This window comes from Hevea brasiliensis, chromosome 18 (assembly GCF_030052815.1).
Source record: "Hevea brasiliensis isolate MT/VB/25A 57/8 chromosome 18, ASM3005281v1, whole genome shotgun sequence".
Taxonomy (NCBI): domain Eukaryota; kingdom Viridiplantae; phylum Streptophyta; class Magnoliopsida; order Malpighiales; family Euphorbiaceae; genus Hevea; species Hevea brasiliensis.
The window spans coordinates 51,967,587-51,991,931 of NC_079510.1; the positions used below are offsets into that span (position 1 = coordinate 51,967,587).

The window sequence follows — 24,345 nt, forward strand, 5'->3', positions numbered from 1 at the left end:
TAAGATTATGTCCATGTTGAATTTTTCCAATTTTTGCAGCAATCGTGTAGTTCAACTGTCCTCTTTTCAGTTAAAACTCAGTCATTTTCCATCATATTAAAGGATTGATATGTTGTCATTTTCAGGCAGACTTGAATGGGCCATTGCAGGCCACAAGTGTCCTTCCATTTTCATTGGTATGGCAATGCTGACATTTTGTCTTTTAATGCCTATGCTTTTGTTGCCTACCGAAGGTTCCCCACACAAATCGCCCCAATTTTTCGCGCCACCGAAGGATCGGGACAACCTGCCCAAGGGACAAGCCAATCTGGTGGCCACCTAGCCAGCAGCATGGGCGAGGGAGTTACGCGCGCCAGCACGAATCCGCAGGCCTACCAGCACCCCGAAACGAGGTTACATGGGCCGAATCCCTCTAGCGCCTGCGAGAGCTTTCCAGCACGCTCCAGCGCGCCCCAGCGCCTTCCAGAAGCTTCCAGAGCCTACCAGACTCGCCCAGAATGCTCCAGCGCCCTCTGGAAGGGCCTAGAACGGGCTAGCACGCCCCAGAAGATGCAAGAGGCTTCCAGAATGCTCCACCATCAACCAACCAACAAGGGAAAACTCTAGAAGCCTCCAGCACATTCTAGCCACAACCCCAAGGAGGTGGCACCACTATAAATAGGTGATAGGGCATTCATTTTGGGACATGCAATGCAAGTGAGTGTATAAACAACCCATTCACCTAGCAACCTTTGTATAGCAACCTTGTACATCTTGTAAAGCTTTGTATAGCTTCTTTTCTCAAAAGTAATACAAGTGCTTAGTTAATTCTGCCCACACTTGTGCCTCACTACCATCCTTCACATTTCCTTGCCAAGTTTCTTACCTTGGGCATATTTTGTCACCCTTGTTAGTCTATTGTTACTAGACTAACTTAGTGGAAAGGCTTACTAGTATTCATCAAGGGGGAGAAATACTAGTGCCGCACGGTGGTTTCATCGAGCCAATTCATTACCATCGTGACACTTTGAATGTGTGCTCTAATTGCTCTTCTGGCCCATAATTCTTTTATATTAAAAAAACTTTTTGTTGGACCTACTCATAATCCAACTTGCATGACTCAAATTTAATTTACAAGAAAACAATATATATATATATATATATATATATATATATATATATATATATATAACAATTTTTTACATAAAAATATGTATACATTTATTTTAATTTTAAAAAATTATTATTCCCATTGAACAGATGCAACTGGATTGCCATACGTATGGCGAGTACTTGAGGTTCGACCTGACCCACCCACCCAGTGATCAGCAATCAGCAATCAGCAATCAGCAAAAGAACCTATACTCCCTGGCACCGCTACAACATAACCCCTTTTCTTTACGAGTTTTTAGAACATATATCCAAGGATTTTGGAAGTCACTTGCTGTCAAGTTGTGTAAACAAACATTGCAATCCACAAGCTACCTTCCTGACATTAGATTGACAAGAGCTTGATTTTCATAGAAAGTACCCACATCCCAATCCTCAGTTGAAGACGAAAGAGTCATAAGTGCTACCACAATTGATCTCATACTTGGCCTTAGTTGAGGATTTTCATGTGTGCAAGCTTTAGCCAACTGGACCATCTGTGAATCAAACAACCAACAAATTTACTAACAAGATTTATAGGACTGTAAATGTTATAGATCGAGTCATATTCTATACAAGTTGTGCACTAAACAAGAAGAATTGCCTTGACAGTAGTAGGTATACACATGCTTTTCTAAGATCAAATTAATTTCACCTTACAAACCGAGTCAAGTGGGTAGTTATCTCCAAGCCTAGGATCAACGAGTTTACGAATACCTTCTTTTGGATCCAGCTCACTGAGAACATCCTCAAACTGCAGCAGTTCAACAACCAAAAAAAAAAAAACCTAAGTTATCGTGAAACAGTTTAGAAGGATATAATATATGGGAAAAACTTGCTAAACTTGATCCACAAAAACATGTGAGTTTTACTTAATTTACGTGTAAATTCCACTAAACAAATTGTGTGTTGAGTTCATAATCGACCAGATTTAGGCAAAAATTTCCTATCATGCAATTCCGTTAGTGGTTTGCAGAGAATGGCAAAATAACAACCAAAGCAACTAGTCCCTTGGACTCGGTAATAATTTCATTTGTCTTGACAACAGCTTCCTTGGCAGATATAAGTTCAAAAAGCACAACTCCAAAAGCATATACATCAATTTTGGGGGAAACATCGCCATATTGAGCATACCTGAACATACATAAATGCCAAATCAATCAAACCATTTTGCAACCCATTCCCAATAAAAAAAAAAAAAAAGATGGGAAACCTAATATAACAACACTACAAATGAAAGGTAAAAAATTGTCGAGAGAAGAACTTACTCTGGAGGCATGTATCCAAATGTACCCACAAGACGTGTGTGCATTGAGGTACTTCCATATTCTGTTAGCTTTGTTAACCCAAAATCTGCAACCTGATCATAAGATTAGTTAGGACACAAGACAAATGACCGTACACTAGAGTGCTAGACTCTACGCCATCAACCCAAAAATAATCACTACCTTTCCACGAAAGTTTTCATCTATTAAAATGTTGGCAGATTTGACATCACGGTGGATATATACAGGAACAGTATGCTCATGGATATATTCAAGTCCTCTAGCTGAATCTAGAGCAATTTGTACCCTAGTCAACCATGGCAATGGATCCCTCTCTGGAAGCAAAAAAGTAAAACATCCATTAGACTCAACTGGCACCAGAAAAGCCTATATGTTCATTATGAAGTTGTATTTTCTCACCTGAGCCGCGCAGATGCTGACTCAAATTACCATTCTCAATGAACTCGTAGACCAAAAATAAGGAACCTTCAACACAATAACCTATTAAGCGCACCTGCCACAATTTTTAAGCTTGGAATATGATATTTATAAGATGATTCAAGTATCTATCAAGCATAATAGTAATTAACTATAATTGCTCATGAAAGTCACAAAAACAACATGTATGTGTACACATTTTTCTGATGCACGTTGAAGTGAAGACATAGGCAAAAACATCATACCAGGTTCAAGTGATGAACATGCGTTAGAACCTTCAGTTCAGCAAGAAACTCCTTGGATGCTTGCATATCCATCTTTTTTATTGCAGCTTTCTGCAAGACATGGAGTAAAGACTGAAAGAATGAGGCAATTTAGGTATAATGTGATGATCATATCATGATTGATTTCTTTTCTTGTTCTTCTATTAATGATAAAGGTGAAAAATCGTGGCTTCAAACCTCGCCTCTAAGTTCAGCATAGTACACTGATCCAAAACCACCTTGTCCAATTTTATTGGCCATGCTAAAGTCATTAGTAGCCTTTGCAAGCTCTTCATATGAGAACTCCACAGATTTGTCCACTGTAATACCTGTAAGACCCGAAGTAGCAACAAAAGAAGTTGCTTTTGAAGTTTTATCATCAGGGGTACTTCCGTAACCTAGATCAACAGGATAAGCACATATTAACCAACAAAGATGCATTTACCAAGTTGGACAATCTTTGAGCATGTTAACTAAGAATGTTGTTAGGTACAATGGCATATGTCGTACATAATGATATATATATAGTTTTCATATATTTCATTCACTTAATTACCTCGGCCAGGTTGAGTACAGCGGTTTTCAATTGTTTCTGAGAGTAATGATTTCTTCACCTTGTTTTTCTTATAAAACCTGAAATATATGCAAGACGCAAAAAGTAGAACCCCTGCAACTCCTGCAATAGATATGCCAGCAATAACTCTGCTCGAAATTCCTGCTTCAAATGTTATCGAAGATGACTTCAAGGCAATGCGTTTAAATTGAATTTGACTTTATAGAACATAAGAAAACTGAGAAGAAGCATTCAGGAAATACTCAAGGAATAACATACCGGCTGCACTGCAAAAAATAAGATGAAAATAACAATGGGATGCACTTGTCAGACAACTCCAATTAAGCAAAGAAAAAAAAAGGGAAAGAAAAAGAAATAATTGCAACATTAGTTCAATTAAAATTGGATTCAAAAGGATGGTATATAAATAAGCTTGGTGTATCTTACCTTATTTTTAATGGAGGGTAGTTTCCAGTTGTGTCTGCAAAAGACAGAAAAATTAGTAAGAGCAAAGACAAGCATAGCTACCACAAATAACATGTGCAGGGTAATGTTTTTTTGCTGCAATGGAAAGTTTTTGGATGGTTTTGTGACGTACAGTTGGTTAAAATCAACAAGAAAACCACCATCCTAAATTGGAGGAAAGTTTTATTGTGATATGATTTTATAGTGTTTAGTAAACTTAAAAATATAAAGTTGATAGCCGATAGGTAACTGATATGATCAGCTACCGTTTGTACAGCTTTATTTTTAGAGCTGTTTTTTATCAACTAATAACTTATTTAATTTTATTTTTTATTTAGACCATATTATCCTTTTTCACTTAACTCGAAAATTACTATTATTAATGCTTTTATCTTTTCATTTATAATTTTAATATTTTAACTAGCGTATTACAACTTTGTTAAAATATTTATTTATTATAAAAAAAATACTTTTTTTACATCTAAAAACTTAAAATTATTTATAAGTTTTTTTTTTATCAACAATAATAATTACTTTATTATTTGTAACTATATTTTAAAGTTATATAATAATTTTTTTAAAGAATTTAATTATTTTCTTATTTTAATAACAAATTAAATGATATAATATAATAAATTAATAATTATATATTTATTTTAATAATATAATATAATAAATTTATAATTTTATATTTATTTTAATAAATATAATAAATTATATGATATATACCATTATTAGTCATTTTATATATCAATTGTAACAGCTAAACATAATTTTACTAAACACTTAACATAAATCAGTTATCATCAGTTATCAGTTATCAGCTAACAATTATAAAATTCATCAATTAAATTAAATAAGGTCTTAGGCCTGTTTGATTTAACTTGTGAATACAGCTTATAGCTGTTACTGTTAGCTGGTAACTGATGATAGCTGATTTATGTTAAGTGTTTGGTAAAACTATATTTAGCTTGTTGCTATTGATATGTGAAATGACTAATAAGAGTATATATTATATAATTTATTTAATATAAAATTATAAATTTATTATATTATATTATTTATTTTATTATTAAATTAAATATACAATTATTAAATTAATATATTACATATTTATTATATTATTAAAATAAATATAAAATTATTAATATATTATATTATATCATTTATTTTATTATTAAAATAAGAAAATAATTATTTTTAAATAATTTAATAACTTTAAAAATATAGATAAAATAATAAAGTAATTATTATTGTTAATAAAGAAAAAACTTATAATTAATTTTAAGTTTTTAGATATAAATAAATATTTTATATTTTATGTTATTAATAAAAAATATTTTAACAAAGTTGAAATGCGTTAATTAAAATGTTAAAATTATAAATGAAAAATATAAAAGTATTAATAATATTAATTTTTTAGTTAAATAAAAAAAGATAATACAGTCAAAATAAAAAATGAAATCAAATCAGCTATCAGCTGATTAGAAATGGCTTTAAAAATAAAGCTGATATAAACTACAGCTGATAGGTACTATGGGTGTATTTGGTTCACTTGTTGGATGCAGCTGATAGCTGATAGACACCAAAACAGGTGAACTAGAGTGTTTGATAAGCTTAAAAAAATAAAACTGATAGCTGATGGGCAACTGATATGGTACTTATCAGCTGCAGTTTGTATCAACTCTATTTTTAGAGTCGTTTCTCATCAGCTGATAGCTAATTTGGTTTTATTTTTTATTTTGGTCATGTTATCTTTTTTATTTATAATTTTAACATTTTAATTAAAGTATTTTAACCTTGTTAAAATATTTTTTTATTGATAACATAAAATATAAAATATTTATTTATATCTAAATACTTAAAATTAATTATAAATTTTTTTATTAACAATAATAATTACTTTATTATTTTATCTATATTTTTAAAGTTATTTAAATTTTTTTAAAGTTATTTAAATTTTTTTAAATAATTATTTTCTAATTTCAATAATAAAATAAATGATATTATACAATAGATTAATGATTATATATTTATTTTAATAATATAATAAATATTTTAATAATAAAATAAATAATATAATATAATAATTTTATAATTTTATATTTATTTAAATAATAAAATAAATTATATGATATATACCTTTATTAGTCATTTTACGTATCAACAGGAACAGTTAAATATAGTTTTAGCAAACACTTAAAATAAATCAGCTATCAGCTAACAGTAACAGCTATCGGCTGTATTCAATGGTTAAACCAAACATGCCTTATATCAGCTACTCATTAGCTATCAATTTTATTTTTTTAAATTTATCAAATACTTTAGTTCACCTATTTTGGTGTCTATCAGCCATTAACTGTATTCAACAGGTGAACTAAACACGCCTTAGTCTTTGTTTAAAGTGGACGCTTCATGCTTGAGAATCGAGGCTATGAATCGGAGAAAATTAATAAAAGACAACTGCTGTTTTAACCAGCAAAAGAAGTGAGCAAGAGTAGTTGGGTTGGGCATTCTGTTAATAAGCCAGAGCATATTCACTATGGGGGTAAGGGAGAGTAGTAGTATACTATATTAATTATATTTTTAATAATATATAATTAAAAATATTTTTATGTGAAACTATTTTAAAGATTTGTTATGACATAAAATTTTAGACAATGTCAATCTATTTAAAAGGTGCCGTTTAATGACCTCTCATGTTTTTAATGAGGGGTCAAGAAAATCCAGAAGAAGAGTGTGGGCTAAAAGTTAAAAAGCCATGCAGCACAAGTCAATCAATACGCCATTTTGATTTCTTACTCTCTTTTATGTTTTTCAAATGAAAATGTCTGATTAAATTAAACAAAAAAAAAATCATTTTTTTGATTTTCAGCCAATGTAAGGGCAGATAAAAACCAGGCAAGTGAAGTCAGGGCTCACCGGCCTCATGAACTGATTGGCTAGATTTCATGTTTTTCAAATCAATTAGGACTCATAATATATTCCTTCCTTACTTCCTCTCACAATATTCCCAAAGCTACAAACTATAATTAATGGGGCCATCCTAATGAAAGTGATGAGGGGAAGGGTGTGACATGATGATTTGATTAGCTGGACTGGATTAAAAGAATTGCATTAATTAAATAATGTTAATCTCTAAAGAACAATGATAAGTAAGCGACAAATGTCCATGAATGTTTTGTTTTATTTCCCAACTTTAATATTTTATTCTTGTAAAATAATACCATCATTTGTTCCTAATGGTTAGTTATTTATTTAGAATTATATAATTTCAGTTAAATAAGGGATACATGCATGGCTTAAAAATTAAGTAATTGAATAAATGGTGTTCATGTCTATATAAGCTACCCAATAGAATATATATATATATATATATATATATATATATATATATATATATATATATATATATATATATATATATATATCCCATTTTATTTTTTTTTTCAATTGATTTTGTTTTAATTGGATTTCAATTTTTAACTTTCTTATTTATTTCAATTAACATTGAAATTGAAAATTTATTTATATATGGTTCTAAATATAAAATAGTAGAACATCATCAAATTAAAATTTATTATTGATATGAAATTTGAACTTAAAATTTAGCTCATTTAAATAATATTAAATTAAATTACAACTTTTTTATATCACATTTTAATTATTTTTCAATTGATTTAGCTTTAATAGAATTAATTTCATTTTTTAATTTTTATAAAAATTTAAATTAAAAAATTTTCAATTTTAAATATAATATTTAAATACCACTTTTTTTTTTTTAAATTAACTCTGATTTAACTTATTAATATTAAATACTAACTTACAAAATTACAAAAGCATTTTAATATTCTAATTCAAGTCTTAAAGAGTATTCATCCTAGTATATATAAGCCGATCAAACTAGCATAAAGACTGACTGGTTTATTTATAATTATTTTTTAATTTATAAATTAAACTTATAAATTAAAAAAAATTAAAAATATAACTTTTCAAATTAATACTTATAAATCATATAAATTAATTTAATAAAATATTTTATTATATTATTATTATTTAATTTTTAAAATTTCAATATAAATTTTATTTCATATTATTTTTAATTATTTTAATAATAATTATTCTTATAAATTATTTCTTAACAAACACTTGTAAATACTTTAATCATATCCCTTTTTTTTACAGAATCATAACCTTAAAATTTAAATACTTATAACCTTAAATTAGTTATAAGCACCACGGCTATGGAGACTGGAAATTTATGGAGACTTGATGTTGTGTTTCTCAAGTTTTAAAGAATTATATCTTTAAATTACATGTAACTAACCTTTTGCCGGCACGTAAATGATTCCAGTTCCTGCACTAAAATTCATCCCTGGGTTGTACCTCTGCAGCAAGTCGCCCGGTGCACCGGAATCCGCCGCTAGGGACGACAAATTCTCGCCCGGCCGAAGTGGGTATGTGGCGAACAACCCATAATTCTTGGACACACGCTTATCTCCACACGAGCAATTGACGGTGACATTAATACTAGCATGTTCCGGGATCTTAGTAGCGTCATAAATGTTGACCCTATGAACCCAATCCTCGGTGGTGAGGTTAGCAAACGCAATTCCCGCAATTTTACTGTAGGTATCACCAGGCTGTGTATTGTAAGTGAAGGTGTGGCCCAAAAAATCACCATTTAAGCAGTCGCACGAGAAGGGTACGTCGATTCTCGAATCGGCAAGGATGCTGTCTGGGTTTGGGACATGGGGATTGTAAAGGAGGATTTCAGGGATGTTTTGGCTAAAGATTTTGCTGATATAAGTGAGATTTACTCCCGCCCATACATTGTAGGAGGCTAAGGCAAGGTCGCAGCCAGTTTTGCACTTGGCTTCAGCTAATTTCAAGGACAAGAGGAGAAGTACATGAAACAGTTGGATAAATTCAAGTCTTGGGTTTCTATTTGAGGAAATGGTCATTTTTTGGAGTGAGAGAGCATGGGACTCTCAGGTATCATCTGAGCCTGAGAGCGCCCGACAAGTTGAGAGCGTTTCGTTGGTTACGGCGTCTGTTGTCTTCGCCTCCTTAATGCGTCCATTCACAGTGCATATTCTATGATTCGTTGACCAACTTTCGAGTGAAGTTTTAAGTCCCTGGCCCATAGGTTTGGGCAGTGGCCCAAAAGCACATTCTTCTGTGTATCCATGGGTTGATTTGGAAATTGAAATTAGACAGAAGGGAAAGTTTTGCTCCATGAAAGTCAATATTCCATTAAATGGTTTACAAATCTAATTGTCCTTTTCAATTTATACTATTTTTTATCTAGAGCAAGTCTAATTGATGTAAAACTTTAAAATTATTTAAAAATCTTAAATGATTGTCTAACTTTTATGAGAAGAAAATAGCCATACACACACTAATTAATTACGGGTAATGTTTCTTCATGTGGCCCAGTTCCACAGTTTGTCCAAATTGCACAATTCAAAAGGGGCAATCTTCCTTCAACTGCCACAGCTGCACTTTTGTACTAAGCTTAAACAAGATTCTGGGTTCTACCAAGGATGTGACAGTGAACTCTGGAGAATGATTTGTAACTTTTTCCACGTGGATATCAAGTTATTATGGAGTTGGAGATATTTTCTGCTATCGAAATTCTCGGTGATAGGCCAGGAAACCAGAACCAACATCATCCCTTCTCTCTGCTCAAGAACAATTGCTTAGCTCTATACTTACACTAAGTATGGAATCCTCTGCGCTTCTCTCAACTCCCTTTTTACCCTCCAAAATCCAACAGAAACAAAGCTTATCCATCACGGCCATGCAAGAAGCCAAGAACTGCTCAATCAACTCGATTACACTGCCAAAAGATGTATTTCCCAAGTGGGTAACCCTAATAATATTTAATAATAGACATTGATACTGTATATGTCTCTTGGTGTTTCTTTTGGTTCTAATTCTGAGGTTGGTTCGTATAGGATATGGACACGCATCACCAGAAGCCCAGGCGGCTAACAATCTGCATAATTTCTTCACTTATATTGCTGTTAAGATTGTTTCAACACAGCTTCAGGTTCCTTCTCAACAAAATTTATAGAAACTCATTGCTTTTGCGTATCCCTTCTGTTTCTCTATTCTTGCAGGAATGAACATGGCACAATAAGCTCGTTCGTGATAGTTACTGGGAAGTAATAGAATGTGCATTTCTTTTTGGGGTTAAATCATGTGTGTTTAGATAATTTCATCTGCTAAGTGTTTTTCCCTGGAGCAGAGCTATAACCCTGAGGCATACCAAGAGTTGATGGAATTTTTGGGGAGGCACTCCTTGAATGATGGGGACAAGTTTTGTGCCAGTTTGATGCGTGAATCTTCAAGGCATCAGAGTTAAGGTATATATGTAATATGCTAATCACAACTCTCCTTTCACCATAAATCCAGCAGCAAGTCATGTTGAATAAGATCTAACAGCTGAATTTTTCTGAAACTATCTACTCATCTGGCATCCACGTTATAGCTCTACGCATTCTGGAGGTCAGGAGATGTGCAAGTCACTGGTTTCATTTCCTTTGTTTTTATCACCACAATATCATCAACAATGTTCTAAATGTATATGCCATTTTGGGGTATATAGGTGCGGTCCGCATATTGTAAAACTGATTTTGAATGGGACAACTTGAAGCGATTAGCTAACAAGGTCAGAGCCCAGTTTATTTCGTTTGTGATTTTCCTCAGCTGATGGTAGATATTTAATCATCTTTATTTCTTTCGTCTTCGCATTTGCTTCTTGTTTTTCTTGCAGATGGTCAATGACTCTAACATGAGGCTCATGAGAGATTTTGTCTTGGAAGCCAGTCATATAGACGCAGAAAGTGACAAGTGATCAAACACTGAGCACCAGCACCGCAGTGTCTTAAACAAACATTATGTCGTATCATCCATTATTATAATAAATGCAATAGATAGAATTGAATTGATAAGGTATATACATCTTCTTGGTATATATGTTCTGAAAGTTCAGCCAGAGAATGGAAATTGTTGGAGGCCAAACGCCATAGAAACAAGAACCGCTTTATGAGGAAAGCAACTTCACTCTGGAGACACTGCCAACAATATTTTACTTGTAATGATACCCTCAATTGCGGTATCTGGATTTCAGGAGTTTTTACCCAGTTTGATTGGCACCATTTAATATGTTAGCAATGAGTACATGACCAACTGTGCAAGTTCTGCCTAAACAGAAAAGCAAAATTATTTACTCTTTTGAGTATTTTCCTGCAAGCCTAAACTGTTGTCACTTCATGTCCCTTCCATGGCTGCAAAACATAGCCAATTTAAATATGGTAAATAAAAGAAAGGATTCATAATCATAACTGATTTCTCATCTCTCTCTATCTTTGTGCGTGAAAAGGAGGCAAAGCATAATCAATGTCAACTATTGCAAGGAAGTGTAACTTAATTCTCTTTATGGACAACAAATTACCATAGTATACCGACGGATGTCATTGGAAGCATGTATATGCCCAGTGCTGAAGTACGACTGAGCATATTCATCAATTTTCTCAACCCTGCAAGTCAAATGTTGGGGTCCAATCAAATTCATAAACACTAGATGTCAGAATCTCATTTTTTTTTTCTCTAAGTTTTGAATCAGAATACAATCTGAACATAAATGTTGCTTTTACCTGTAAACATAGTTCACCATGATACCTCCACTTTGACGAAGGCCTTTCTCAGATCGGTCTGCCATCCAATTTATTCTTTCAATCATCTGTTGATCATCAAATATCAGAAATTAATTTATAGAACTTCTTAACTTAGGAAGCTTGCTGCTTCTGGGTTGCCCACTCTCTATTTGTTAAAATGCACTCCTTAAAAACACATTCAACCTCTACATCTACTGTAACAATCCTTTCCAAATCAATCCATAGTAAAATAAGAAATATAAATGTTAACTAAGAAACTACAATAGTTCTGTCCATTGATGTGAATTCCAGGAAGGACTCAATTACTACTTCACAGATTGAGGTTGTACAACATACCGCTCCATTTTGCAAGTGAAAATTTGCAACAGAATCAAGAGCTTTTCCTCTCTTTTTTTCTTCCAGAAGGTACCTGCACTCATAGAAACAACATCTCTGAATTGCACTTTAGAAAAGCCAGTAGTACAAGCTTTATGAAACAGTAGAAGAACTGGAAAACATGATCATCTCCAGTATACTTGGTTCTAAGACCCATGTGTTGCCAATTAGACTCACCAATCATTTCAATTTACAGATATGAGATATTGATTTTAAACTTCATCAGATACCTGGCACACAGTCGCATTAGAGGGGGCTTTAGTGCTGAAAGCAATTCAGGTGAACTGGTCCATTCATATTTTGTAGATGTCAACAACTTCAACATGACATCCATGCCATTTTTTCCAGGAAAAGACTCCCTACAAGTGAAAGCATTACAGTGCATGAAAAGCAATGTTGCTGTGTAGCTGAAATTTCAAAACCATGAGATGGAGAAGAGGCAGCCAAAGTTACTATCAGGTGCCAAAGACAGAGCACACCATGAAGGATCTTGGAAAGGTCATATAAACAAAGTAGAGTTTTGAAGATAACTGATAGCATTGAGGATTAAAAATCCATATTACATCTACGAGAAACCACTACCATCTTTATAAGTGGTTCCAAATGGTTCTTCTTCCTTCAAACAATGTCTAATGCAGCTCATTTGGAAACATAATCTGATAACTTCAACATACAAGCATTGGACAAGTTTAATTATTTTCCACAGAAAATATACAAGCAGGGATTTCAGATCATTTTAAGACAGATTGAATAGCAATAACTGCCAAAGAAATCCTCCGCTTTTAATTGCTAGGTTATTTGGTTGTCAAACTGCCTGATTTGGATAGCTGACAACAATAACTCTAGATCCATGAGATATATCATTATCTCATTCCAAACTATCTAAAGAGAGATTTCAGTAATCTATCTATTTGCACTTCTGTTTTGAGCCAAAGCTAGTAAGATAGGAGATTAGTAAGAATGGCTTAATGGGGCTTCAGGGTCAATTGTGGTTAGAAGATAGACAAGTTTGATAGTGAAGAAAGTGAAGACTTGATGGAAAATAAAGTTTGTGGGAAGTACAAAAGTAGAAAAGGCAAAAAATAAAAAAGGAAAGAAAAAACCTTGTAGAAAAGAATAGCAAGACCACATATCCAATCCCTACTTTCAAAAAGGTTGATGGTGCCTCGTTCTTCTTCCTTTTTTTCTTTTTTAATTTTTTGGTAAAATCCACTTTATTACAAATACAGACACAAAAATTTATTTTTTCAAGAAAAAACCCTATTAGCTTTAAACCGGGAGGAATGGAGGAAAAGAATCATACAGTTTAACACCAATTAATTTGAGGTTAAGGCTTAGTTGAGTTGAGTTCATCTTGGGGGAAAAAATCCTTAAAGAGAAGCTAGACTCTCATATGGATGAAAAAGAAAAGACCATAGTGGAAATATCGAAATTAAAAGCCTATTCAATTTAAAACATAAAATGAACTCAACATAAAACTTACTGAGAACAACTCAAAAGTAATCTTTCTTCATCTGGTTCAAGTAAGTTTTCCCTGAAAGTGGAAAAAGATCCGCTTGAAGATGATTGTGACATGTTCTCCACTTCAGCAAGGATTGACTGAGATGCCAACTTAGATAGCAGCCATTGCATGTATCCAGGAATTGGGCTTATAGTTGCAAATGTCTTTGGAAAGAAAAAAAAAAAATATGTATGTATTAATAGGTGATGCCAGAAGCCAGATTTGGAAGTCATGATACCAAGCAACAAACTAGAAGATATGCAAACCAATAACTTCATAGCCCATTCCTTCTAATTTCTTTTTGATCGAGTGTGCAAATATAGCAATTAGCTTAATTACAAAATAAGATATTGATAAAATATTACTGCACAATACTTTCAAGTTTGTCATGGAACGTTCTGATTATATTACCCTCAATGGTCCCAAAAAGGTTGTCTAAATATTTTTTAGGTCCAAAAAAAATAAGAACTTGAAAAAAATGCAATTCCCAGAAGTCACTCGCAGGTTTTACCTCTTTCTTTTAGTGCAATTTGAATGCAAAATCATGATTTTATATAAATCTTTGTTTTACATTGTTGAAATTAATCTTGACTTTCTGGTGCCACTTCCAATAATGAAGTTTTGAAATCTATGCAAAATATTAAGGACAATCGATTCAAGAGCGATAACAGCAACCCAAGAGTTTCAGGTATGATGACAAATCTAACTGGTCCCATCCATAGCTTTGTGATATTAAGATTGCTTAAATAAACATTGCTGAAAACTTGCATTAAAGAAATGTAACCGTATCATGCTTGCTTTCATGGAATAATATGCATCACAGGAATACGAGTTCAATAAACATCCTGGTTTTTTACCTTTATATGAATTTGATTAGAAAATACTTACAGATATATGGGGCATATCTCTTTTAACCAGTGTAATGACACGTTTGATAAGAAACTTTCCCAGGTTGATCCCTGCCAAGCCAGGCTGTCAAGTTTCAGTAAGTAAGCAGTTCAGGTACAGGGAAGCATATAATCGGAGTTTGTTATTCATTTTCCTTGAAGAGAAAAAATAATTGATGCTCAAGCAGAAATATAAAAATAAAGAATAACAAGTTTTTTTACCACATTGTCCACAAATGCTATTTAAAACGCTCACTCGTTCACTTGCAATTTTAAAGTTCACCAACTTATATGAATGCTCTTTTTCTCTCATCAGTAAAAGGGCAAAAACAGGCAAACAAAAGAAGAAAGCCAGTATTTGGGCATGTGTGACAATCAAAAAGACGAAAATTCCAAGTTAGGCATAGAGAATGTGTAGAACAGTTACATTCAAGTATGATTTTCCATAGTTATATTTTAACTATGGCAGACAGATTAAACACACTATAATTGACAGTTCATTTTCACCTCATGACAAGTGGTAGAACCTGATTTTTGTAAAACAAAATATGCTTTTAATCTAAAACGAAAAGAGAATGGCCAATAACTAATTTTACCTGAGTTGATGATATAGAATAAAATAATGCACACGTTGCCTCAGATTCAGGTATGGGAGGAGTGTCCCATAGAACTTCCTGTTGTAGGTTAAAAAAATCATTAGCAATACACTAAAAGAGGAAAAAAAAAAAGTAGGATGCATTAAAGTAACCTGTATTGTCTGAGCCACATTCCTTAGAAGGGCAACTTCTATAAAAATAAGGGGTTCACCTGAAAAAAAGAAAGATTTTAAAATCAGACTGCCTCAAGTAACTTAGCAATAAAATAAAGCCAAGAGAATTCAATTAAATTTCAGTATGTTAATGCCAACCCTACAACTCAGTTGCATGGACAGGCATAAATAGTAGGAGCCAAGTTATCTATAAATATTACCACTGTCAAAATCCATAATTTGTTGAGTCAACCCTGATTCTACAAAAGAATTTTACTGTTGTGCTATAACAGATTCATGTCTCTCATCAATAAATGCAATAATCTACTGATAAATAGGATAATCAACACAATATTTTACTGGCAAGACATCTCCATTTTGTTGTGCAAGGTATCTGCACTGGGAAGATGATGCAGGAGAGAAAATTTAGAATTATTTTACTGTTCTTACTATTGTAGTGTGTCACTGTTGTCTCTTTCTTAATCTTTAATTACATTATTTTGGCCAAAAACTAACTCTAATAGGATTTTATGTTCAAAACCTAATAAAGTTAGGATTTTTAAAATGAAGACTTGTTTCGAATAGGAGCTTATGATATATATAGGGCTGTAATACTAAGTCTAGAAGCAGATTAAATACATTAGTAGAGCCAGTTTATTGATAGATTTTTTTTTTCCTGGTAGTTATTGTCCAGCAGCAGTGAACAGATTTGCTAACCAGGTATTGCTGGATGTAAATATCCAAAACAACGACGACCAACACCCAACCTTCTTTTAAGATCTAAAAGATTGCTGATTGGATGCACAGCCTGCACAAACACCATTATTAGAAAATACATAGCTAATACCCAAAAATATCAAAGAGGGTGAGCAGCACAAGACAGTTTAAAGAAACATGCCTCATAAGCCACAATTTTCTCCAGCAAAGAAGCAGGATCATCCCATGTAATTTGGTGAAGCTCCAATGCAGCAGGACTAAGCCATGTATTAAGTTTTTCCTTTAAGTAGGAATCTAGTGCTCGCAAAGATGCAATGTTTTCCTCTCTGTGGAGTTATAAAGAATCAACTAAAAAAATATAAAATTCCATCACTGTTTATTGTTAATGGTAGCCTTTTATAAGAAACAATTTCCTTCTATGCAGCTGATGGACCTTAATAGAATTGTTTATAGCTTTTAAAACAAGTATAGCCACCTAAGAAATTAAAAAGATATTATAAATGGATTGAAAAAAAAAAAAAAAAAAAAGGAAAGGTGAAATGTCACCTTAATCAAAGAATAGTTTTCTAAAAGGCGCGCGTTTGCACTAACACAAATAGTAGAAAAGAAATGAAACAGAAGAAGACAAATTAGAAAAATGCAAATATAAACAACCATAACCTTACGCGAGAATAGATAAAATGTCAGCCCGAAGAATGGACAGGAACCTCAATCCCCCAGGGTGGTTGTTAAGTCGTTCAAAAAGGAGTTCATATGCTGGCTTAAGAACTTGTCTCAAGTTCCGTTCTAGGCGATAGAAACAAGAAAGCATGGCTTCCTCATCGACAGTACTAGATTCACTTGCATTACCTGAAACCCAAAAATAATAAACCTTTTCAAAAGCTTATAAAATGTAAGATTAGCAGGCCATTATTAAGATCACAATTCACAAGAGATGAAAACAGAAATACGCAAAGCTTACTGCCAGGAAGTTCAAGTCCAAGATATTGTTTGATGAGGTCACGAACTTGTGTCCTATTAAGATCGTACACTTGGGCAAGCGTGAGCAATAATTTCCGGCGACTTTCAAAGGAAAGGCCAAAGTAACCCTGCGTCATAAGAATCCTATCATCAGAAGCTATGTCAAAGCAATTATTTCATTAGTTGAGATGATCCATTCCATCCTACCTCGGAGAAATCATTAAGCACCACATCCAGAACCTCAGTTTTGTTCAACGATATGGCAGAGTGCATAGATTCCCGCACAGCATCGAAATCCCTGTAAGTGAAACCAAACAAAGTCTAATAACTGCAATGAAAACAACTGTTCTGGCTTTGTAAAGAATAAAAGGAAGACCTCTCGATGTTAGTGGGGCGATTAAGCTTGTTGGGTCCTTGTCCTTCCTCTGCAGCAGCTTGCGAAACACTAGAATCGAACGGGTTTCCATCAAAATTGGTTAGCATTTGATTAACCTTGCCCTGTTGTAGGACAATTTCATAAATTAGCATCCAATTTTCAACAATTGAAAAGATGGGATTCTGAGAACAGATTCCATTAAAGAACAGATTCCATTAAAGAAATTTTGGATCGAAAGTTAAGAATTTTAGGTGGAAATGGTGAATCCATAGTAACTTACAGTGAGAGGTAAGAGAGGTAGCTTGTTTGGATCGCTGGGAGCTTTCATTCTTGTTCGCATCAAAATTGCCAAGCCTTTTTTGTTCATTATTTTAATTAATGTACCATCTACTACCTTGGCTGTGAATACAAGAATTTTCTCTTTTCGCCTGTTAAAGCATCGCTTTCCACAAGTTCATCGCTTTTCCCGGCGCTACAGAACCAAAAGAAAGTGTTCCTGCTTTCCCGATCCTCTCAGGTCTCAAGAAACGTCGCCGTTTTTATTTAAGTGACACCGTTATCTTCTGAGAAAGAGCTTAATTTTTTTTTTTAAGCAGACAAAGCTTTAGTTATAGTTTATAGTCTTTCCCTTTTCTTTTCCCTTTAAGTTTAATTAAGCCTGATTAAAAAAAAAAAAAAAAACTTTCGAATTATATAATAAATGAATTAAGAAGTTTTTTTTTAAAAAAAAATATAAAACAAAATAGTTATTTACCAATATATCATATTAAATGAGCTTAAACATTGTTGTTTTATTGTAAAGCTATCTCTTAGAAACTATAATTTTATAATAATTCTATATCATATTCACTTTCTTTCCTGTCCTATTTTTTATTATTTTTATTTTCTTATTTATTTCCGGCAGCATGATTATTTCAAATTAATTTTCTTTATTTATTTTTTTAATTTTTTCTAGTAAAATCTCATATATCTGTCTTTTTAAAATATATTTAAATTTTTTTTATTGGATTTTTTTTGTTAGCAGCATATATGAGATTCTTTCTTCAATATTAGAGTCCTATTACTTTGTTTTCTCCTTATTAACATGGTTTTAACTTTTTTTTTTTTTACAATATTTGAATTCGTTCTCTGATAGCTTGAAATACAATATAAATATTTAATTTTTTATTGATTTTAATATTTATAACAAAAGAATTAAAATTTTTATTTAAAAAAAAAATTAAATATAATTGTGTAACAATTAAATTATTTGTTTTTACAAATGTGTTATTCCAAAAAAAAGTCCATGTGACTTAGAGGAAGTGTTTTTTTGAAAAATAATCATCTAAGATTATATTAATTTTATTTTAATTAATATCTATTATAAATAAAAGAAAAATGGATTGAAATTATTTGATTTGACGTTCGAACTGTTGTGTTTTGGGAAATCTATGAATCTGCAGGTGTGTATTTATTTTTAAGAAAATAAATTTTAAAATCAAAAGAGATAAGTTAGTAGTCAAATTCGCATAAGTCCCCTAATAAGATTGAGTCTTCGAGCTCTCATAATAAATAGTACATACTTGTAATTTATATAAATTAATATGTCTTAATAAATTTATTATAATTTTACTAAGAGCTATGTCATGTCCCTAAACCATAACATTTGTAAACTACATAGAATTAAATGAAATCATTTTTATATTTGATAATTATTTTAAAATTTTCATAAAAGTGATTAATTTTTTTAACTTGATTATTTACTTATTATATTTGAAAGTATTTTTGTACAAATATATCATAATTCATTATATTATATTCTTCATTAATTATAAAAGAACCAATCTATAAAATAGTCTTTAATGAAAATGCAATCATTTTAAATTTAAATATGAATTCCACATTTTTTTTTTATATATTTGTCCTCGTAATCATCATAAGTTAACACAGCTTCTTACCTCCAATGAAATAAGAGATTGTCCATAACTATAAGTGAACAAAAAGAGAAAGAAAATCAGCTATCGCCTATTCACAATACAATGCCTATAATGTGAATAAATTCATTAAATAACAACTTCAAAAAAAAAAAAAAGGGGTAGGCTAATTAGCTGGGTAAGGGCAGTGAGACCAATTTAAATTTGTTTTGAGGTTGGGCCACGTACACAGTTGTTTTGAACTTTTGATGGGCCACAAGTACAAATCTAGATTTCATTTTTTTCTACTGAAACTCTGACAACGCGCGCGACTGCTGCTTTCCTTGTGGCCTTAAGCTCTCTCATTACTGCAACCTGGACGACAATTCACCTCCGCACAATGGTTAGCTTATTTTATTGTTATTTCGCTTGAAAATTTATAATTTAATCTCTATATTTTATTTTATATTACAATTAATTTTTATATATTAAAAGATTAATTATTTTATCTCTAGATTTTATATCATATTACACTTTATTTTTTAAATTTTTAGAAATTAATTATTTAGTCTATTTAATTTTAATATATAAAATAATTTAGTTCTTAAAATTTTAAAATTTATAATAATTTTATTCATTAACAAAATAATTAACTTATTCTATATATTAAAATTATAACGACTAAAGTATAATATATAGTACAAAATTCATAGAGTAAATAATTAATTTCAAAAAATTTAATGACTAAAAGTATAATATAGTGTAAAACTTAAAAGCTAAATAATTAATTTCAAAATTTAGGGACTAAAATATAATATGAGGCAAAATACAAAGATTATGTCACGACTCGATTCCATAGACTGGCATTAAGACCTAAGCAGGCGGCATAAACGCCCCGATGCATATAATAAGCCTCACTATTTTCAAACTCATAACCACAGTCAAAATTAAGCTCAACATGTAAATATAATAAAATAAAATATTATATTTTTATTTGGGCCAACCTAATCCAATAACCATCAAAAAACCAAAACTAGAAGAGCCCAGCTTAATCCTGATACTCATCATGTATAAACTATTTAATATTATTAATTTTTTTATTAATTAATACAATATTGACATGAATCATTTTCACAGCGAAGCTCTAGTTATTAAATAAATAAATAGACACGATAAACTATTAACTAAGAAGCACAATTTGTGCGAGAAAAGACAAATTATATTCGAAAAAATAAACTCACTTATTCTGCAACCTGGGAAAAATATTTGAACATGAATGAGCAGTCGACTCAAAGACTTTAGATATTGATTATAAATACAATCTTTATAACTATCTAAAATTATTGTAATCCTACTATGAAATTCACATCCAACACATAAAACAAATAATTCACCCAATATTCGTGCGAGAAGTTAATTTGGAGCTACTCACACAGCTAGTGTATCACATCAATATATATATATATATATATATGGGAGTTAATCTCCTATACAGCTCTCTTAATCCAATAATTCTAGTGCAGGGATCAGCGAGATCAACTTAAAGTCGACTCACCCATACTTATCCATATATAAGGATTGGGTCCTAGCGAGATAAGCTCCGGTCGTAACTACTTGTCCTACCCGTATCCATATTCGCACCAAACTCACGCCAACACACACACATAGCTCTAAATTATTCTCAGGGCGATAATCATAAATAAATAACAATAATAAAACATGCAGCAATTAAAATGTCCCTAATATATTAATTATTTATATACATAATTAATTATTTATAGAATGCATGAGCATGTCAGATATATAATTAATATTAAAATTACAAAAATAATTAATATCCAACTCACAAACTGATTGACCTAATTGCAGCTGATTTAGCTGGAGAAAAAAAGATTAGTAGGCACTGATCACCTATACAAAAACAGTGATCTCTATCAATTTATTAACAAAATTAACTAATTACTTTAATTAAAGAAGCAAGAATAATTTTCTAAGGTCTTGTTGAAATTTTGACAGAGTCTCCCTTATAATTGAACTTAACCCCCCTGCAAGAAAAATGCAATCACAGCAACCAACAGGACCTCAGGTCCACAACAATAATTATAACGCCTATTCGGGGCCTACAAAAATCCTAATATAGGTCAAACTTTTCAAACTCAAGCTCGGGTCTCTAACTCCTCTATATTTCAAACAATTATTTTCAGCACTTCAAAAATTATAAAAATATTCCTAGAGGTCCTCCATATTGTCCTTCCATTAATTAAAATTATTTTACTTAATTTTACTAAGTCAAGAATATTTTACGAATTTATCAGCTAGCTTAGCTAAGGTAAAAATGATACAACTTAAGTTTTAGACTACTTTGCAAATTCTACTACCTGTAACGCGTCCGGAACGTTTGAAAATGCTATGATCGACTGTAATATTGACCATATTCCGAGACAGGCAGCCAGGCAGTCAGATCAGGCCAAAAACTCGGTCCCGAGCACCGTGATCACCTATCCGAGTGCATATCTGGGATGCCCATGAGCTGCTAGTGACGGATCCGCTAATAGTTCATCAAAACTCTGCTCTGATTCTACATTCCTCAAACTTCTTTTTGATACCAATTACGCCTTGATCGGAGATCGAATGAAACCAGAACCGTGCTTAGAAGACGAGCCACCTACACATGCATTGAAGGAGGAAATTCCTCCATTTGCGCCGTCGCTGCTATTGCTCCTGCCGGCAAGCTGCTCGCTAGCATTGCCCAGGGTGGTGGGACTCCTTGCCTGCCACCATCAGTGGCTGGTGGCTCATCGACCATGGGAGGAAGAGAGGGTGGAGGGAAGTGACGAGAGAGAGAGAGTGAGAGAGGAGAAAGAGGGAGGGGGAGAGAGAAAAGAAAGAGTTGCAGTTTTTTTTTTTAACATTTAATTACACTTTTAGTCCCTAAACTTTTTGAGTATAATCAAATAAGTCTAAATTTTTTTTCAATTGGGTCCCAAAATAAAAAAAATATATATATAATTAAATAATAAAGAAAATACAAATAATAATATTGATAATAATAATGATAATAATCAAATTAATAACAATTAAATTAAATCTTACAACCAAGGTTAATAATAATGTAATAATATATCTTGTTAATTGATTTAATATTAATATTTAAAACTAACCATTTCAATTAAATTAGATTATTAAATTATTTATAAAATATATTTAGAAATAATATTAAGAACATATAAATGAGGGTTGTACAAAAATTATAAATCGTTAGATACTATTAAAATAATATTTAAATACTATATAAAAAATATAAAATTTATATTTTTAAAATTCAAGTTATTACAGGCTAAATTATATATTTTTTTAAATTTAATCTTCAAATACTGTAGCTAAGGATAGTGGTTGAAATCCGATCGAATTCTAATTCAGGGTTTAAAAGATTACAATCAAATAGAAAGGTTTTGGTTTTAATTTGATTTTAATTTCAATTTTAATACCATTTTAGTTTTAATTAAATCTCAAAAGCTAGCTGGAGTGGATATATAGCTCAAATACATCCCAAGTTAATGCATCCATGCTTAAGTATGAATATCTAAAATGTGAAGTTTATAGATAAATATATCTGCAAGTGCTAGACTTTGATACCATGTGAAGAAAATAAATTGAGTTTAACTCCATTCTAAAAATTAACTAAAAAAAGGAGATTTATTGAAATTTATGTGATATAAGATCGATTGTTTGGTTAGAAGAATGATATGGTATCAAAAAATTGTGCTTTGTATACATAGCTCCTTTCTAGTTCAGAATAATGCTGCTCATGTGATTACTGCTCCGACTCCTTTATTGTTTTTTTATGAGTTCAACAATTACTTGTTTTTTTATTCATTTATGGTAACTGGGAAGGATGACATAAAATGCTTAATGAAACTAAATGCCTGGCTGTCAAATAATTATTAGATAATTAATAAGACAACTATGTAATTCACTGTGCATCCACATGTGTGAGTGAGTAGCGATCAGGGAAGAGTACAAAGGAATTCTAATGTTTTAACAAATTAATTTCATAAGAAATTAAGGTTGCTTATTCCGTGCATGATGCATCTTAATTACTGTTTTAATTAAGCTTATGAAATTGTTTTGTTTTGGACCGACCGACGTTCACTTTTTGTCACTTGCATAATTCTACTCTTTGTCTATCACGCTCACGACGACATTAAACCATTCACGTATAACTCTGCTGCAACTTTAAACAATATGCAATTGTAATCATTTTCAATTTCAACTCATTAATTCTGCATTTTTCTTATTGTATATCATCTAAAAAATAATATAATTTTGGATATTAAATGATTTAGAGAATCTAAGACAGATCACAGTCACAGGCAGCAGAATTAGCGAATATAATTTTGGATATTAACAAGCTATCTTTTATTCCAAAGAAAAAAAAAAAAAAAAGGAAGAACACAAGAGATTGTAAATGGGAAAAGGAAAGTTGATAAAAAGAAAGTTTGTTCTTTCTTACCGTTCACATTGAAGAAAAACTGCTTCTTTTTTCCAGAAAGCAAGAGAGGAAAAAGAAAAGAATGAAACTTTTGTTTTCTTCATATCTTTTCTAAGTGTATTTTCCTAATAATAGAAAATTTAATTGTGTATTCACCTTGAAATTAAAAAAACGAAAAAGAAAGTTCATATGAATAAATATAAGTGAGCACTTTTTGATTTATGGTCAATGTTTAGTTAAATTGTGTAGTTAAATCTCTAACGCCATTTGTTACTGATGGGTATCCCACCACCATTATGAATTCCAAAATAGCAGAAAAATAAGGAATGATCATTGTATGAACAAAGACGAAGACAAGTCCTATGGCTATGGACACTTGAGGGGTAAATTTCACTTATAGTACCTTAATTTAAGACTTTATAACAGTAAGGTACACAAATTTTAATTTGTAACATAAAACTATATGAATATTAATTTGAGTAACATAAAACACCATCTTACCGGCTATAACCAGTTTATAGGTTTTATTGTCTATATAAAATTATTTTTTTAAATAAAATTATTTTTTCATCCTTAAATAAGCATGTCTCACCTCTTGAC

At 31.5% G+C, this 24,345-nt stretch overlaps 2 protein-coding genes and 1 pseudogene across 2 annotated transcripts; 1 reads left to right on the plus strand and 2 right to left on the minus strand.

The window, feature by feature from the left end:
- Positions 1–1,174: 1,174 nt before the first annotated feature.
- LOC110668689 (lysM domain receptor-like kinase 3) lies at positions 1,175–9,190 on the minus strand. The gene is made up of 12 exons (XM_021830010.2): positions 8,440–9,190; positions 4,095–4,128; positions 3,927–3,934; positions 3,651–3,812; positions 3,293–3,423; positions 3,077–3,166; positions 2,814–2,907; positions 2,577–2,728; positions 2,397–2,488; positions 2,124–2,262; positions 1,784–1,882; positions 1,175–1,625 (listed from the first exon to the last, which is right to left on the minus strand). The coding sequence occupies exons 1-12, from the start codon at positions 9,074–9,076 to the stop codon at positions 1,461–1,463; spliced, it is 1,803 nt and encodes a 600-aa protein (XP_021685702.1). The 5' UTR covers positions 9,077–9,190; the 3' UTR covers positions 1,175–1,460.
- Positions 9,191–9,835: 645 nt separating this feature from the next.
- Positions 9,836–11,025, plus strand: LOC110668766 (chaperonin-like RBCX protein 1, chloroplastic; annotated as a pseudogene).
- Positions 11,026–11,032: 7 nt separating this feature from the next.
- On the minus strand, positions 11,033–17,909 carry LOC110668765 (uncharacterized). The gene is made up of 16 exons (XM_021830137.2): positions 17,642–17,909; positions 17,362–17,483; positions 17,193–17,283; positions 16,987–17,113; positions 16,691–16,874; positions 16,207–16,351; positions 16,026–16,116; positions 15,309–15,367; positions 15,157–15,234; positions 14,562–14,645; positions 13,656–13,837; positions 12,403–12,531; positions 12,134–12,206; positions 11,777–11,862; positions 11,575–11,659; positions 11,033–11,407 (listed from the first exon to the last, which is right to left on the minus strand). Exons 1-16 carry the CDS (start codon positions 17,726–17,728, stop codon positions 11,375–11,377), a joined length of 1,656 nt encoding a protein of 551 aa, XP_021685829.2. The 5' UTR covers positions 17,729–17,909; the 3' UTR covers positions 11,033–11,374.
- Positions 17,910–24,345: the final 6,436 nt, after the last annotated feature.